The following is a 19,110-nucleotide window of genomic DNA, read 5'->3' as shown; positions in this document are numbered from 1 at the left end:
GTACCTATTGAAGTGTAGTTACTGTTGTAGTGTCGGGAAATGTGGTAACCAATTATAAGCACCGCAAGTTCTCACAAACAGCAGTGCGATAATAACCAGATTATCAATATGTTGAAAAATAAATATTGGTCACAGCACCAAGGAGTTCCCTTGCTTTTCTTTAAATACTGACATGGGATCTGAGTCCACCTGAGAGAGCAGGTGGCAGCTTATGCAGTACTTAGTTACTGCAGTGAGGCATTAGTCTGGACAATGTGCTAAAGACTCTGGAATCTACATAAATGCGTCACAGTGGGTTGCATGCCAATCCCACTATCTTAAAAGCTTCACTTACAAGCTGAACATTATTTTGTTATTTATTCTGGGAGTTTTTAAAAATTCATTCATGGGATGTGGGCGTCACTGGCTGGGCCAGAATTTGCTGTCCATTCGTAATTGCCCTTAAACTGAGTGGCTTGCTAGGCCATTTCACAGGGCATTTAGGAGTCAACCACATTGCTGTGTATCTGGAGTCACAGGTAGGTCGGACCAGGTAAGGATGGCAGATTTCCTTCTTCAACGGACATAAGCGAATCAGATACGTTTTTACAATGTCTCATGGTCATCATTAGACTTTTAATTCCAGGTTTTTATTGAATTTTATCAAAGTTTAACATCTTCTGTAGTGAGATTTGAACACAGTAAGAGTTTTAACAACACCAGGTTAAAGTCCAACAGGTTTATTTGGTAGCAAATACCATTAGCTTTCGGAGCGCTGCTCCTTCGTCAGATGGAGTGGAAATCTGCTCTCAAACAGGGCACAGACACAAAATCAAGTTCCAGAATACTGATTAGAATGCGAATCCCTACAGCCAACCAGATCTAAAGATACAGACAATGTGGGTGGAGGGAGCATTAAGCACAGGTTAAAGAGATGTGTATTGTCTCCAGACAGGATAGCCACAAGTCCAGGAGGCAAGCTGTGGGGGTTACTGATAATGTGACATAAATCCAACATTGTCTGTATCTTTAGATCTGGTTGGCTGTAGGGATTCGCATTCTAATCAGTATTCTGTAACTTGATTTTGTGTCTCTGTGCCCTGTTTGAGAGCAGATTTCCACTCCATCTGACGAAGGAGCAGCGCTCCGAAAGCTAATGGTATTTGCTACCAAATAAACCTGTTGGACTTTAACCTGGTATTGTTAAAACTCTTGCTGTGTTCACCCCAGTCCAACGCCGGCATCTCCACATCATGGGATTTGAACCCAGGTCCCCTGGGTCTTTGGATTGCTAGTCCAGCGATAATTCCACTACACCATTGCCTCCCCCTGTGTGATGCTACAAAAGCTGCATCTATTGCTCATTCCTACCTGCCTTGAGAAGTTGCTTTCTCAACTGACTAAAGCCCGTGAAATAATTGTGATTGCTGTGTTCCTTGACAAGTGTTCTTTAAACAACTAAACTTTAAAGGTTTTCTAGAGCACTTTACAGGGCATTCAAAGTCAAGCACATACTGTGGGCAAGAGTCACGTACAGGTGGAGCTATTGTGAAAATTTACCATACCTAAAAACATTAGTGAACCAGTTAGAATCTGGCAGCTACCATGGTATCCCATGTCCTGAAATTCCAGTGACAGACTGGAAGCATTGGACACAACTCCTGTTGGTGTAAAATCAAATTTGTGTAGCTGTTTCTTCAGAAATCAGGAAAAGATGTTCATAGAATCCCGACAGTGCAGAAGGAGGCCATTTGGCCTATTGAATCTGCACTGACACTCTGACAGAGCATCCCACCCAGGCCCTATCCCCATAACCCCATGCATTTGCCCCGCTATTCCACCTAATCTACACATCTTGGGACACAAAGGGACAATTTATCATGGCCAATCAACCTAACCCGCACATCTTTGGACTGTGGGAGGAAACCGGAGCAACTGGTGCAGACACTGGGAGAATGTGCAAACTCCACACAGACATTGCCCAAGGTCGGAATTGAACCTGGGTCCCTGGCGCTGTGAGGCAACAAGTGCTAACCACTGTGCCATCGTCCTGCCCTGTTGAAAAGAATGATTCAGGGTAAAGTTCAAATTTCATTTGCTGGAACAAACTGAGAAACAGCCCCGGTAGCTGGATTGGGTGAAAATGGATGTCTTTGTTCAGGATAGTTGTGGAATTTGGGTATTGAGTCACATAGACAGGAATCAATTGTCCTGAAGATGACATGTGGCAGGCAAAAGAACAAAGCATAGAAATCCAGCCCAATGATTACATTTGAATCAATTGTTTTAAAAATCTTTTGCTGTAGAACAGTTTTAAAGCAATTTAGAAAAATATTAATGGACCCAATCAAGGACCCATGTAGCCCGGACATACTCTCTTCATCATCTTCCGTCTGGAGAAAGATACAGAAGTCTGAGATCACATACTCAAGAACAGCTTCTGCCATCAGACTTTTAAGTGGAACTATGTTATATTAAGTTGATCTTTCTCTACACCCTAGCTATGACAGTAACACTATATTCTGCACCCTCTCCTTTCCTCCCCCCCCCCCCCCTCATGTACTCTATGAACGGCATGCTTTGTCTGTTTATTGTGCAAGAAACAATACTTTTCACTGTATCCCAAAACATACAATAATAACGAATCAAATCAGATAATGCAACAGAACAATCTGGCAGTATTACTCCCAGCACTGGTTAAATGCAATTTTTGAAGAAGAAAAATGCCTTATGAATATGTAGATTTAATGTAAATAAGGTGCCTCTAATGATTTTTATTCACTTGTGCAAATTTCTTCAAGTCAATAAGTATTACAGAATTAAACACACTGATGTTTTTTGACGTCTCTTTGGGAACCGTGCCAGAGAATAAAAATACCATCTGGTGAGGAGGTTAAATAGCTTTTAAAAAAAGACATCAAGCACCACAAGGCATTAAGACCGAATTGTTTTCTAAAGCTTTGCTTCATTTTGGGAAGATAGTTGCCTTGTGTGGGACTGTGGTTCTGTAGGTACCAGCGATCCCCACCAATACTTTACTCAAGTGACCATTCTTCATGCCCATTGACTAATTACTCAGTTAGTTCTGATCAGTCCTCATCCATCACATATTCCATTGGGGTTGCTGGGCAGCAACAGGAACTCTGGCTGATTCTTCTCCCTTGTCTAACCCTGGGGAACCAAAAGCAATTGTTAAAGTTAAAAAAGTTTATTTATTAGTCACAAGTATGCTTACATTAACACTTCAATGAAGCTACTGTGAAAATCCCCTAGTCGCCACACTCCAGCGCCTTTTCGGGTGCACTGAGGGAAACCAACCAGCACATCTTTCGGACTGTGGGAGAAAACCGGAGCACCCGGAGGAAACCCATACAGACGTGGGGAGAACGTGCGAACTCCATACAGACAGTGATCCAAGCTGGGAAGCGAACCCAGAGCCCCTGGCGCTGTGAGGCAGCAATGCTAACCACTATGCCGCCATGCCACAATTGTTGCAGCCTGACTACCCCCCCACCGCCTCAGCTCCACAAACTGAGCACAGCCTGAGGATAGAATATGAAAACAAATAGATTTCAATTATTTTTGAAATAGGCACTATTTTTGAAAAGCCAAGATATAGTTTTGAATTATTTACAAGTGAGACATTAAATCGGAGCAGTTGTTAATGATCCAGCTCTAGCTTATTAAAATTCAATGAAAACCGTCCGAATCGCTAACTCTATTTCATATAATGTATTGAAATATTAACATAATGCGTTTGCGAATAACAAATAATGCAACTTTTCTCATATTCTAACCAAAGTTCCTTGTCTGGAACAACAAAAATTAGAGACACTCGTTTATTAACCTGGATTATATTTACGGTTTATCATCTAGTTGCTAATCACTAAATAATTAAAAGAGAAACAAGAAATACCTGCACTAATATAATACTTTTCCCCACCACTGGACATCTCAAAACATTTTGCGGACAATGATTTTTTTTAAAGTGTGGTAATGTAGGAAACACAATAGCCAATTTGTCCTTAGCAAACTCCCAGAAAAAACAGTGCAATAATGAGCAGACCATCTGTCCATTTTTTGATGTCGGTTGAGGGATAAATATTGGCCAATACAACCCCACTCTTCTTTGAAATTGTGCCATGGGAGCTTTTACATCCACCCGAGAAAGCAGCTGAGACCTCCATTTAGTGCTTCAACTGAAAACACAGCAAATCTGGCAGTGCAGCACTTCCACAGTACTGTACCTGGAGTTTCAGCCTTGACTTTTGTGGTTAAGCTCAGGATTGGGACTTGAACCTGGAACTTTGTGACTCAAGGCGAGAGTGTTACCAAGTGTTGCCACTTGTGTTTATACTGGCTGTCAGAGGGTGTTGTGTGCAGGTATCCAGAAGTTGTCTTCAACACTTCCTCACTCAATGAGACCGTGTCCAGATGTGCTGGAAGAAACTCTGAGCAGACATTTTAACCCATAACACAGCTGTTCCTACTTTGTGTGAGCGGTTGAGGTCTGGGTGTGTTGAATGGCCCCTGAACAAGACCACTCTCAATGCATCTGATTTGGAGTACCCTGTCTGAGAGAAAGGAAACGTATGATCCTTGAAGCACCCAAGCTAGGTAATTTTTTCCATTTACTGGTTGGTTTTTGAATGCAAATAAGAGTATTGTTATCAGCCTCAGGCACCTTTAGTTTCCACAATATTAATTTTTGATACTATTCAGATAAAGTGTTGTTTCAGCCAGATTACTTGGACACCATTTCAGTTGATTTGCAGTTCTGTAAATTTGCCATTTTCATACAGAACTGCAATATAGAAGTAGTGACAGCAAATGCAGAATTGTTGGCTTTTATTATCATCTTATCACACTAATGTCGGCTTCACCCCTTTGCTTTCTTTAGAGCGTGGAGTCTGTAAAGAAGGAACTAGATGAGAGTGTTCTCGGACAGAGTGGGACTTACCGGTCACCGTCGTCACTGAGGAAAAGAAGCGATTTTTCACGAGATAAAATGACACAGGAAAAAATATTTGAACCAAATGAGTATGTGATATTTTGTGATACAGCCAGATTTTTCCTTCTGTCTTTTCTATGGGTGTCAATCAGTCTGTTACTTATCTAAGTAACTATTTTTAAGGTGTGAACTTAGACTGTGATTTCCAGCAGGTCTTTCAACCGTGGGACCATAATAGTCCAATGTAGTCTGCTGTCATTCAAATTTTAAATTTATTTATTCGTGTCACAAGTAGGCTCACATTAACTCTGCAATGAAGTTACTGTGAAAATCCCCGAGTCGCCACACTCCGGCGCCTGTTCGGGTACACCGAGGGAGAATTTATCACGACCAATGGACCTAACCGCCACGTCTTTCAGACTGTGGGAGGAAACCGGAACACCCGGAGGAAACCCACGCAGACACAGGGAGAATGCGCAGACAGCGACCCAAGCAGGGAATCGAACCCGGCCTGTTTCTGCACTGTAAGGATTCTATGATAATTGGCCCGCCTTTCTGGCGTGATGGCTCCTACCATTCTCTAAGCTTCTGTGATGTGTTTCAAGTTGTGAAGAATTGGAGGCCAGCTTGGATGGCCATTAAAGAAATCAGCTCCATGTAACGACGAGACAGATTAGAGTCTTGAGGGTTTGGAAATAGGCTGGATCAGAGGCAGATAATATTGCAAAGGTGGAAGAAGATGGTCTAGATGATAGAGTGGTGAATGAAACTTAGCTCAGGATCAAGCAGTACGAAGTTCCAAAATACCATCCATATAAGATGACAGTCATGGAAGATTGATTGAGATGAGAGCAAATTAAGTATCAGGGACCATATGGGTGATTTCCCCTTAGTCTACTTTTCAAACAAATGAGATTTGGGTTCATATAAGACAGTGTCAGGCAGTTGAAGAGAAGGTAAAAACATAGAAGGAAGCAGAAAGATAATGTTGGCTGTCAACAGCATACTTACATAACTGGTTCTGGATGATATCAAGAGAACCATATTGACAATTAATTAGTGGGACCGAAGAAGAGCACTAGGGTATACCAGTGTTGATTGTGTGGGGTCGATGAGAAGCTATTGACGATGCACATGTTAATTACTGGGGAATGAATGGAAGAGTTTAAAGTTTATAAAGTTTAAAGTTTAGGGCAGCACGGTAGCACAGTGGTTAGCATTGCTGCCTCACAGCGCTAGGGGTCTAGGTTTAATTCCTGGCTTGGATCACTGTCTCTGCAGAGTCTGCACGTTCTCTCCGGGTGCTCTGGTTTCCCCCCACCGTCCGAAAGATGTGCTGGCTAGGTGCATTAGCCATGCTAACTTCTCCCTCAGTGTACCCAAACAAGCGCCAGAGTGTGGCAACTAGGGGATTTTCACAACAACTTCATTGCAGTGTTAATGTAAGCCTACTTGTGACATAAATAAATAAACTTCAAACTTTAAAAACTTTTATGGGTGGAATTTTACCGGCATGTCTGCCTGGGGTTCGTACGAACCCACCTGAGGCCAACAGAGAATGCCGTTCTCCGAGCCTCGCCCACGGCCGGAATCAAGGCAGGTGTGCTGGTAAAATTCCGGTCTTTATGTATCCAGGACACACAGCACAAGGTCTTATTGTGACATCCCCATGTCATACTCTGGTTCAACTGAGTGTCAAGCTGTGACCCAGATCATAGGGGACCCATTCTTAGGGCTGAGATCAGTTGTAGTTTATTCTGCCACCTAGCTGAAACCACTAGCTCAGTACAGACTGGGAATTGAACCTGTATCTTCTGGGCCTCTATGGTGCAGGTTCCACCTTGATTTTTATAAGCCATTGATGGAACTGCTGGTGAGGACTTGCAAATGATTCATAACTTAAAGGTTAAAATCAATTCATATTATCAGTGTTGATAGTTTATATGCAGCAGTTAGCCATGTCAGACTTGACATTTGCAATTTCAATTGTTTCTTCCAGAGAAGCTATGGGGATGGTGCTGCACAAAGACTCAAAATGGTACCAGCAGTGGAAGGAATTCAAGGACAATAATGTCGTCTTTAACAGTAAGCGCTCATTGTGTTTTTTCCATTCTCTGATGGCAATGTCTGACTATTCATCTCATCACTTTGCCTCTGTTTTACTTGGTGAAATAAATGCAATTTTTTCTCTTTTTTTACCCCTTATAGGATTCTTTGAGATGAAGATGAAATATGATGAAAGTGACAATACATTTATTAGGGCATCGAGGGCCATAACAGACAAAGTCACTGATTTGATAGGTAAATAAAAACGTGGGAGCTGTCTCTGTTGTGGAGGTGGGAGCTGAAGGAAATGTATTATTAAATATGATTTATTTAAATGTCACAGCTGAACGCAGTAAAGCAGACTCCACCAGACAAGTGACAGCTTCCCTTCAAAATACCAGGGTAAAAATGCAGGATATCAAAATAAATAGCTTGCTGTCTACAACCTTTGTTTCCCGCTGCCACCCCACTCCCATCCCCCGATAGTATTCATCTGAGTTGAATTTCTAACAAGAAATGTGATTTACAAAACAGGTTTAACATAGAATTTCATGAGAAGGAGAATGGGAGGGGGGCGCTGGCAGGAGCTGAGATAAGGGATGTATGTGAAGGAATGGTCAGAAAGATAGATTTCAAACAGGCTTTTGAAAGTGGCGAGAGAAGTAAATAATTTTAGGGAGTGAGCTTTGAGTGTGGTTTTGACATCTGACGGTTCTGCCACTGAAGGTTGATAGGGGTAAAAGAGGCCAGAGTATGATAAATCACTGGCTTGTAGAAGTGAATAAGATTGCAGAGGTTTGAACAAAGACAAGGAATTTTAAAGTTGATGCCTGATGGATGAGAAGCCAAAGATTGTTGAGAGGACCTAATGAGGAAAAGATGCAGATATGGATCTTTGCAGCTCACGTATAATGGAATTTAGCTGACTGGGGTTGACAGGGACAAGTTGTATCTAGATTTGAGAAAGAAAAGTTATGAAGGTTTGGAAACCACTGTAACTTAGCTGTTCATTGTGGAAAATAACACATCCAAAACTATGTTACAGATCTTTGATCATCATCATACTGCTGATGATGAATTTGAGACTTGGACATACTTAGTGGTCTGGAACCAACTGACTAGAGCTGATTTTGTGTTACGCTTTGTTTGGAAACCATGAAACACAAATCTCAGGCCATTTCTCAATGGGATCAGAAAGCCCATAAATTTTAATATTAACAAAGTGTATTCTGAAAAATGGAAAAGCTCAGAAAAAAACAAGTGGGAGTTTTGTGCGATTCACTTCACACCAGTTGCAGTAGATATAAATGGGCCAGAATCCACTTTAGGCTGGTTTTACATGGTCTAAATTCAACTTGTGTGGAATGACTGTGTGTCAAAAATAGTCTATGTAGTAATTGAGCTGGAAAGGTTCTGAAGACTAATAATGCCTTAGCCCAGAAGAATAATGGGATGATAAATGCTGTCATTGGAATCGGGGACGGCACAGTGGTCAGCGCTGCTGCCTCACAGCGCCAGGGACCCGGGTTCAATTCCTGGCTTGGGTCACTGTCTGTGTGGAGTTTGCATGTTCTCCCTGTGTCTGCATGGGATTGCCCCGGTTTCCTCCCACATTCTGAAATACGTGCTGGTTAGGTGGATTGACCTGAACAGGCGCCATAGTGTGGTGACTAGGGGAATTTCACAATAACTTCATTGCAGTGTTAATGTAAGTCTTACTTGTGACTAATAAATAAACTTAACTTACTTAACCCCCCCAAACATATTTCACTGGGTCTTTTTAACACACCTTCTACGATTTGTTTATATAGATCATTCACTTACCTTTTGTGTGTGCTACTAGTGGTTTCAGTGTCACAACAAAGAAGTTATCAAGAGCATTGAATAAAAAAGGGCATGTGTTTCACCAGTTTGCTGCTCTTGCCAATCATTCTGCTCCGTGGTTCATTGCTTGTCCTTTGACTTTTTGATCAGGTCTCTGGTTTTCTCTCTCTCTCCCTCTTTCCTTTAGATGAATGACCTTCTCCACTTCTCATTCAATTCTAAACACTCTTTGCTGAGATGTCCACATTCTTTTCATTAACCTCCTGCACATTTTCATCCCCTCAGTGTTCACAACCTCTAGTCACCTTACAATAAAATACCTGTCTCCTGATCTCCATATTCCTCCATGGAGCAATGGCAGTTCCTCAGTGCTTCAATGATGTAGTTTCTGTCATGTATTTTGCAATTCTATCCAACATCTCTCAAGTTTTTCCTTTGGGATGCACTGGTAGTAATCTTCCAAGAATCCTTAAGTTCTGGAAAAGACTCAAGATTGGCAAACTGCCAATGTAATACTTATATTCAGAGAAGGAGGGAGACTGAAAATAAGTAACTATAGGCCAGTTAGCCTAACTTCTGTCATTGGGAAAATGTTAAAGGATATAATAGCAGAGCACTTAGAAATACATAATATAATCAAGCATATATTCATGAAGGGGAAATCATACCTGACACATTTATTAGAATTTTTTGAGGTGGTAATGGGCAGGACAGATAAAGGGGAACCAGTTGATGTAATATACTTAGATTTCCAAAAAGCATTTGATAAGGTACTGCACAAAAGGCTACTTAATAAGGTAAGAGCCCATGTTGTTGGGAGATGGCATATTAGCATGAAAAGAGGATTGGTTAACTGATGGAAGACAGAAAGTTGGGAAAAGAGGTATATTTTCAGGATGGCAATCTATAACTAGTAGAGTGCCACAAGGATCCATGCTGGGGCCACAATTATTTACAATATATATTAATGATTTGGATGACGGAAGTGAATGTACTATTGCCAAGCTTGCGAAAGACACAAAAATAGGTGGGAAGGCAAGTGGTGTCTACAGAGGGATATAGACAGATTAGGTGGTTGGGCAAAAACTTGGTAGATGGAATATAATGTAGGAAAATGTGAAGTTATGTGCTTTAGTAAGAAGAACAAAGGAGCTGAATATTATTTAAATGGAGAAAGACTGTAGAAAGCTGCAGCACAGGGGGATTTGAGGGAACCTCATGCATAGTTCGCGAAAGGCTAGCATGCAAGTTTAGCAAGTAATTGGGATGGCAAATGCAATATTGGCTGTTATTTCAAAGAGAATAGATTATAAAAATAGGGAAGTCTTGCTAAAATTATACAAGACACTACTTAGACCACACCTGGAATATTGTTAACAGCCTTGGTCCCCATATCGAAGGAAAGATGTACTGGCATTGGTGGCAATCCAGAGAAGGTTCACTAGGTTGATCCCGGGTATGGAGGGATTTTCTTAAGAGGAGAAGTTAAGTAGGTTGGGCCTGTATTCATTGGAGTTTAGAAGAATGAGAGTTGACCTTATTGAGATATGTAGGATTCTCCGGGGCCGTGACAAGATCGATGTGGAGAGGATGTTTCATGTTGTGGAGAATCTAGGATTGGAGGGCACAATCTCAGAATGAGGGGTCGCCCATTTAAGATTGAGATGAGGAGGAATTTCTTCACTCAGAGAGCAGTGAATCTGTGGAATTCTTGATCGCAAAGAGCTGTGGAGGCTGGGTTGTTAACTCTGTTCAAGGCTGAGATAATTTTTTAATTGGTAAGGGAATCGAGGGTTATGGGGATAAGGCAGGAAAGTGGAGTTGAGAATTATATCAGACCAGCCATGATCTTGATGAATAGTGAAGCAGACTCGATGGGTCGAACAGCCTAATTCTGCTCCTACATCTTATGGGTCTAGTCTTAGTCCTTGATTCCATTAACATTCCTGGTCTCGTTGTTTCTTCTGTTGTGCCAGATGGCTTTTATTTCTCCATAGAGTTTAATTTGAATGCTTCATCCACATCGGGGGAGGCTCTTCCAGCACTCCTGGCCAGATAGTCATTGATTAAACTCATTGAATTACCACAAAAGCCTGCATTTCCCTTTAGAAATGCTCACACTTTGTAAACAGTTCCTAAAATGACAATCCATCATTGCCCGATTATTCTCTCATTCTGTTTCCTTCACCTTTAATCTCTTTTTAGGAAATTTTGTTTAATGGTTAGCACCCTGTTCTGTTGGATTCCACTTGCCAGTGAATTAAATCTTCCATAATCCTTTTGGATGATCTCCACCTCCCCTTTGCAATTAACCAGCCTACATAATTTTGTATTATCAGCAAATGTGCTTCTGATCTTTTAATCAACAGTTGTTAATAAAGAATGTGAAATTAAGTAGTCTGAGAAATAATTCCCTCAGGAATTAAATGAGTCAGCATTGCACAGTGAAAACTCCATAAAATTAATAAGACTGAAAAATGTACTGACAGGACGTATATACTAATTTTGCCATCCAGACGCAGAAAGGAGCTGTATTCACAGGGCGATGTAGTAATCAGCTTTAAAACATAGTGAATGCCACAACTGATTGGTTGGGGAAGACGGGTCGAGAGCAAAGTTGGTGATGAAAATCATTTTGTCAGTTGGGGTCCCTTTCAGCTCCCTGGGTCGATCAGTGCTTTAGAACTATGTTACTCATCCAGATGCTTCTATTAACCTGGTTGAAGGAGGCTTAAATTGGAAGCATTTTAATTAAAACAGAGTTGGATATTTTTCTCTGATAAAGTGAAGATACTGGGTGTGTGCTGCTGTAGTGAACTTTCAGTATGCAATGAGATAAAGCATCATAAATATACTTGAACATTCCTCCAAATTAAATAACCTTCAAATAATGTCAACTATTTCTGCATAAAATTCTATAGTATCTTTTATTAGGACTCTGTTTAAGGGCTCCTCAACATCTCTTGAGTTTAGAGTAACTGAGATAAGTAGACCAGAAGGTCTGAGTCTGTCATCCAATAGCAGGTTCAGCATCCATTAGGTAGGATAAGCATGACAGCCTAGGTTGGTACACTTACTCACTGTCCAGAGTTCTGTCCTGTAAAGTGTGTGTGAACATCGGGATAGGGTATGTTTTTATGCTCAGCTGAGATGCCCTCCCGAGTTGAGTGGCCTACAGGCACACTTGAAGACTAACTACTTACTGTGTTGCTTGCTGCTTGTGAAATTATACCCAAGTTAAACTTCTCTCCTGAAGGAAATATGTCAGTGAGATTTGAACATGATTTGACATGTTGATTAGTTGAACCAATCAAACAGTTTAAAATGATATGGCTTGTTTATCTTCATAGCAGAACCCTCACTGTCCTGCCGAAGAATCCCTTTATTGGCCCTATTTCTAGTTCATAGACAGCTCACAATCGCAAATATTTATTTCACAATTTTCAATATTTTACCTGCCCCGCATCTAACTCTGTGAGATTTTCCTTTTCATTCTGGTTTCCTTTTGCAGACTTTAAAACACAATCTTGCCCCTGGGTTCCATTCTATTTGTGTGTCTTTTACCCACTAGCTTTAAAATGATGTTGTCTCAATGCACGCACTTTCCATTGAAACTCCCAATGTTTGTTATGGTTAATTTGCTGACAGGTTTGGTTCGGTAACTAATTCTGCCTCACTTATTCATGCAGTGATTTACAAAAGAGAATTTCTATTAAAGCAGGGCAGAGACAAAAAACAGATACTCCCAAGCAGACTGAACCGAATGAGGAAACAGACTTAACTGCTTAATTTTAAGCAGAAGGTGTAAATCACTACACTGTTCTATGGTCGGGTGGGAGCGGTTGACCTGAGTTTGATTTCCTCTCCAACTTCTTTGTTGGCTCTCTCTCATACTCTCTCTTTATTTTTTTGGGCACAACTTGTCATACAAACTGGCTTTTAGATATATTCCCAGTAAGTACTGGAAGGTTGTATCTAAATAAAATAAGAGGTATAATGGGATTATTTTTCTAATACTTTGAATTGCAGTCTTGTCTAGACCTGAAGCTTTTTGACATTTTGTTTTTGCTGTGAAACACTTTGAACCCTTGAAGGGCTGCAGCCAAAACTATTTCTATTAATTTGTTGGAAGTATTTCAAGATTGTCTTGTTTTTGATCAAATAAGCCCTGAGCTGATTTTGTGCTTCTGCTTTGTTTCCCCAGGGGGACTGTTTTCTAAGACTGAAATGTCAGAGGTGCTGACAGAAATTCTGAAGGTTGACCCAAGCTTTGATAAAGACACATTCTTAAAGCAATGTGAGAGGGACATTATTCCAAATGTTCTGGAGGTATCTGAATACATTTAATTTCTTTTTTTGAGGGGATGGGGAGAATCTAGAAAAAATGCAATTTGCTGTAAAAATACCAGTAAAATGAAAAGTAGAAGTATAATGGTATTTCTGAAAATAGAGACGTGCTATCAAAATTTTTTGTCTTGCACTCATCAGAACAGTTAGCAAGATAAACCAACAATAAAGGGAACAACAATTTATACTTCACGAGAAGAGAGTGCTGATTAGTGGACTCTGATTGGCAGAGGCATTTTCATGGAGAATGTAGCAGAGAACTGTTAACTGCCAAGCTTTTGTTTCAAATTCAAACTGGGTAGGTCGACTCTGATTGGTGAAGACATTTCCATGGGGAATGAACCAGGGAATGGCTGTTCCAACAACTGGCGGATTGTATTAAGCAGCACAGATTTTCTGGTTCATAAAGAGGCAGTTTACAATTCCAAATCTTTATTTCACAATTTTCAATCAAATATTTTCCTATCCCGCATCTACCATAGATGATCATACCAACCACACCAAACCAGTCCATGCTTGCACAACTCAAAACGTTGTGTCCAATATTAGATGTGATTCTGTGATTGGACAACACTTGCTAAATAATCCTGATTGTGCTAAGAATTACACTGAAAACCAATTTAAGATTATTAGTTGGATTGCAGTGTTGCTAATTTATGCATCGAGAAGCCACATATATTCACACACAAGATTCTGTCCTTTGTGGACAGAGGTGCGTGTCCATGCAAGTGACTTTTCCAATTAATGAAAAGCTTGTGGGTCAATAAGGTAATTAAGATGAAAATATAATGAGACAGCAATACGCTACTGTCACTGTGCGTCAGTGGTGGAGGGAGTGAATATTAGTGGATGGGGTGCCAATTAAGTGGGTTGCTTTGTCCTGGATGGTGTCACGCTTCTTGAGTTTTGTTGGAGCTGCAGTCATCCAGGCAAATGAAGAGTATTCCATCACACTCCTGACTTGTGCCTTGTAGATGGTGTTGGGGAATTAAGAGGTGCGTACTCTCCACAGAATTCCCAGCCTCTGACCTGCTCTTGTAGCCACAGTATTTATAGGCTAATTCATTTTCTGGTCAAAGGTAAACTCCAGGATGTTGACAGTGACGGATTCAGCGATGATAATACCATTGAATGTCAAACTGCAATGGTTAGATTCTCTCATTGGAGAGAATCGTCTTGTTGCATTTGGACATGGACAGCTCCAGTATCTGAGGAGTTGCCAATGGTGCTGAACATTGTACAATCAACAGTGAACATCCTCACTTCTGACTTTAAGGTCATTCATGAAGCAGCTGAAGATTGTTGAGCTTAGGACAATGCCATGAGAAACACCTGCGGTGATGTCCTAGAACTGAGATGATTGACCTGCAACAACCACAACCATCTTCCTTTGTTATGGTGTGACCAACCAGCAAAGAATTTTCTCCCTGATTCCCATTAACTCCAGTTTTGCTCGGACTCCTTGATGCTACACTCGGTCAAAGGCTTCTTTGATATCAAGGACTGTCACTCCCACCTTACCTCTGGAATAGTTTAGCTTTTTTATCAGTGTTTGAAGGTTGTAAGAAGGTCAGGAGCTGAGCGACCCTGGTGGTGGAACCTGAACTGAGCGCCCATAAGCAGGTTATTGCTGAGCAGGTGCTGCCTGATTGCACTGTTGATGACCCCCTTCCATCATTTTACCAAAGATCGAGAGTAGACTGATGGGGTGGGAATTGGGCGAGATGGATTTGTGATGCTTTTTACAGGACATACCGGGACAATTTTCCACATTGCCCGGTAGATGCCAGTGTTGTAGCTATACTGAAACAGCTTGGCAGGGGACACAGCAAGTTCTGAGTCTCTCATTTAAGACTAAGATGAGGAGAAATTGCTTGTGTTATTAGCTTTTGGAATTCCATGAAGGCTGGGTCGGTGAATATATTTAGTGCTGAATAAGGCAGATTTTTGATCAACATTGGAGTAAGGGTTATGAAGGGCAGGCAGGAACGTGGAGTTAAGGCCACAACAAATTAGCGATCTTAGTGAATGACAGAGCAGGCTCTAGGGGCCAAAGGGCACACTCTTGCTCCTACTTCTTATGTTCTTATGGTATCTCGATATAAAACCAAGTTTTCTAGTTACATTTTTATGATCTTGTACACTTGTGCTGCCTCTTATATGACTTTGTATTTGCATACCAAGTTCTCCAACCTTTTCCCTTTAAGATTATTCCATTTGGGGTGTATTGCTTTTCCCTATTCTTCCAGATAACTTTTGAATTTAACTACATCTGCCGCTTATCTGCACATCCTGCGAGACTATCCGTATCTTCTATCTTTCATCATGGTCATCATAATTTGCCGTAGTCCGTTAATTTAGTACTACCAATCAAATTTTGGTATTTTCTTGTTAATTCTTAAATCAAAGTGCTTTATGTAGTAAGAGCAGCTTAAGCATGGGTCTCCATGGAACACTCACCACATTCCTTGAGTCGAGGAAAGTTCCTTTGTTGATGTGTTATTTTCTGCTCTAAATATTTTTCTACCTACGTAGCCATATTCTACTTAATTCTCTGTGATACTCTATTTACCAATAGTCTCTTAGTTGATACCTTACGGAACGTTTTATAAAATCCATATAAAGCACTTCCACTGCATTTTCTTTATCATTTGTTACTTCTTCAAAAATATCCATATGGCTGATGAGACATGACCTAGCCTTCTGAAATCCCTGTTGCATGTCTCTGTAATGCAAACATAACTCATAAATGTTTCACTGGATGCTGAAGGACAGCCTTCATCTGATGCGGCACGGTAGCACAGTGGTTAGCACAGCTGCTTCACAGCTCCAGGGACCTGGGTTCAACTCCCGGCTTGGGTCACTGTCTGTGTGGAGTTTGCACATTCTCCTCGTGTCTGCGTGGGTTTCCTCCCACAGTCCAAAGATGTGCGGGTTAGGTTGATTGGCCAGGTTAAAAATTGCCCCTTAGAGTCCTGAGATGCGTGGGTTAGAGGGATTAGCGGGTAAATATGTGGGATTGTGGTTGATGCAGACTCGATGGGCCGAATGGCCTCCTTCTGCACCATAGGGTTTCTATGATTTCTATGATGTGATTTCTGTCCAGCGAACGGACCCACTACTAACATTTATGTGCCAGTCACACATGCTTAACTGAGTTGCATTGGCTCAATGTACACATTCAGCCAGGATGTTCATATTCATTGCCACCCCTCTCCCCCTCACGCCCACTTCCCCTCCTGCCACCCCCTCCCGCCACCCCCTCCCGCCACCCCCTCCCGCCACCCCCTCCCGCCACCCCCTCCCGCCACCCCCTCCCGCCACCCCCTCCCGCCACCCCCTCCCGCCACCCCCTCCCGCCACCCCCTCCCGCCACCCCCTCCCGCCACCCCCTCCCGCCACCCCCTCCCGCCACCCCCTCCCGCCACCCCCTCCCGCCACCCCCTCCCGCCACCCCCTCCCGCCACCCCCACTGGCCACCCCCTCCGGCCACCGCCGCCGGCCACCGCCGCCGGCCACCGCCTCCGGCCACCCCCTCCGGCCATCCCCTCCTCCCGCCTCCCCCTCTCCCCCTCCCCCTCCAACCTCCCCCCTCCCAGCATCCCCCCTCCCAGCATCCCCCCTCCCAGCATCCCCCCTCCCAGCATCCCCCCTCCCAGCATCCCCCCTCCCAGCATCCCCCCTCCCAGCATCCCCCCTCCCAGCATCCCCCCTCCCAGCATCCCCCCTCCCAGCATCCCTCCCCCCATTGCTCCCGCCCCCCCCCCCCCCCTCACCCCCAACAAATTGGGTTTGTTTAGCTCATTGGGAAATCCTTGAAGCAAATGGTGAGGGCCTCTGACTGAAAATCTGTTTTGTTTTGCAGGCTATCATGAGAGGTGAACTGGAAGTTCTGAAGGATTGGTGTTACGAAGCAGTATGTAATTTGATTAATTAATTAAATCTCTTCTTAGAAAACCATAGAAAATTACAGCTCAGAAACAGGCCTTTTGGCCCTTCTTGTTTGTGCTGAACCATTTTATGCCTAGTCCCACTGACCTGCACTTGGACCATATCCCTCCACACCCCTCTTCTTCTGTAATTTTATTCATATAGAAGAGAGTAAAGCGCTCTCCAATGACTGTGTTTATCCAGTAAGTTGCTGAACCACACAGGCCAGGAAGGTTTTGTGATTCAACCTCTGGACAGGGCTGATTTAGCTCATCCCAGGCGAGAGAGCTGTGGACTTCAATGAGTGGGAAAAATCAGTCAGCGTTCCCTCCAACCTCATGATCACAATCCAGTGACTCCTCCTAGAAAGTGAGTTTATGTGGACAGCTTTTGACGATAGGATTAGGCTTTGCTGCGAAGGCCCTCATGTCTGAATGTCCTGCCAGTATGAGAAAAGATATCAGAGGCACCAAAAGACCCCAGCAAGAGCCATTTCATAGAACATAGAACAGTACAGCACAGAACAGGCCCTTCGGCCCACGATGTTGTGCCGAGCTTTATCTGAAACCAAGATCAAGCTATCCCACTCCCTATCATCCTGGTGTGCTCCATGTGCCTATCCAATAACCGCTTAAATGTTCCTAAAGTGTCTGACTCCACTATCACTGCAGGTAGTCCATTCCACACCCCAACCACTCTCTGCGTAAAGAACCTACCTCTGATATCCTTCCTGTATCTCCCACCACGAACCCTATAGTTATGCCCCCTTGTAATAGCTCCATCCACCCGAGGAAATAGTCTTTGAACGTTCACTCTATCTATCCCCTTCATCATTTTATAAACCTCTATTAAGTCTCCCCTCAGCCTCCTCCGCTCCAGAGAGAACAGCCCTAGCTCCCTCAACCTTTCCTCATAAGACCTACCCTCCAAACCAGGCAGCATCCTGGTAAATCTCCTCTGCACTCTTTCCAGCGCTTCCACATCCTTCTTATAGTGAGGTGACCAGAACTGCACACAATATTCCAAATGTGGTCTCACCAATGTGATTTCACCCGAAAGGCAGACAAAATCTGGATTGATTAGAAAAAGAGTCAGATAAAATCATGAGTATTCAGTGTTATTAAGCCCAACTGGGCTGATGCTTTTTCATGGGCCAACTTTATCTCTCTGGATTTTACCATATTCACCAACCTCCCCTATATCCGTCATCCTCATGTTCTCTCTGTATCTTTTCAGAAATACATCTAATTATCAGGATTCCTGAGTAACTGGTACTTTTGTGGAATATCACTGACCAGCTGAAATTTCAGTTTGGTGAAAGATGAAGAACGGGGAGGCGTCGGTCTGGTGGTATTATCGCTGGACTATTAATCCAGAAACTCAGCTAATGTTCTGGGGATTCGGGTTCGAATCCCACCACGGCAGATGGTGGAATTTGAATTCAATAAAAATATGTTGAATTAAGAATCCACTCATGACCATGAAACCATTGTTGATTGTCAGAAAAACCCATCTGGTTCACTAATGTCCTTTAGGGAAGGGAAATCTGTTGTCCCTACATGTGACTCCAGAGCCGCAGCAATGTGTGGTTGACTCTCTACTGCCCTTGGGCAACTAGGGATGGGCAATAAATGCTGTTCCGCTAGCGACGCCCTGTCCCTTGAATGAATAAACAAAAAAGTAACTTTTTGCACTATTCCACATGGTTCAGCTAATAGCACTCCCATGCTGCAATCAATTTATTGCTGAACCTCTGCCTGTCTTCAGGAGGGGAGAGGAGTTGAGAGGAATTCGAAAAATGCCAGCCTTCTATTATTTATCCCACGTATGTTTGTGAAGATTTATTCCTGATATAATTGGCAGTTAGGTTGATAGCTGGTGCATATCACTTAGTGGATGCAGTTTGCGTGAAAGTAAGATCAGAAATATAATTGTTTGTATAATGAGCTTGACGATTGTTATTCACCCTTGCTAATAAGGTGCATGTTTCAGTTCCTTGCAGGGAGAGGAATTATTCCGTGTTTGCAGGAAAC

General features: G+C 42.5%; 1 protein-coding gene across 2 annotated transcripts in view; it reads left to right on the top strand.

The window, feature by feature from the left end:
• Positions 1 to 19,110, top strand: part of timm44 (translocase of inner mitochondrial membrane 44 homolog (yeast)) — an 80,206-nt gene that overhangs the window by 37,934 nt on the left and 23,162 nt on the right. For both annotated transcript variants that reach the window (XM_078198476.1, XM_078198475.1), the window contains exons 6-10: positions 4,880 to 5,019; positions 6,930 to 7,015; positions 7,139 to 7,231; positions 13,005 to 13,129; positions 17,013 to 17,063. In XM_078198476.1, the coding sequence (XP_078054602.1) occupies positions 4,880 to 5,019; positions 6,930 to 7,015; positions 7,139 to 7,231; positions 13,005 to 13,129; positions 17,013 to 17,063 (495 nt within the window). The remainder of the gene's footprint in view (positions 1 to 4,879; positions 5,020 to 6,929; positions 7,016 to 7,138; positions 7,232 to 13,004; positions 13,130 to 17,012; positions 17,064 to 19,110) is intronic.

The sequence above is a fragment of the Mustelus asterias genome, chromosome 26 (assembly GCF_964213995.1).
Source record: "Mustelus asterias chromosome 26, sMusAst1.hap1.1, whole genome shotgun sequence".
Taxonomy (NCBI): Eukaryota; Metazoa; Chordata; class Chondrichthyes; order Carcharhiniformes; family Triakidae; genus Mustelus; species Mustelus asterias.
The sequence above is the reverse complement of the archived record's forward strand: the minus strand, read 5'-3'. Positions and strand labels throughout refer to the sequence as shown.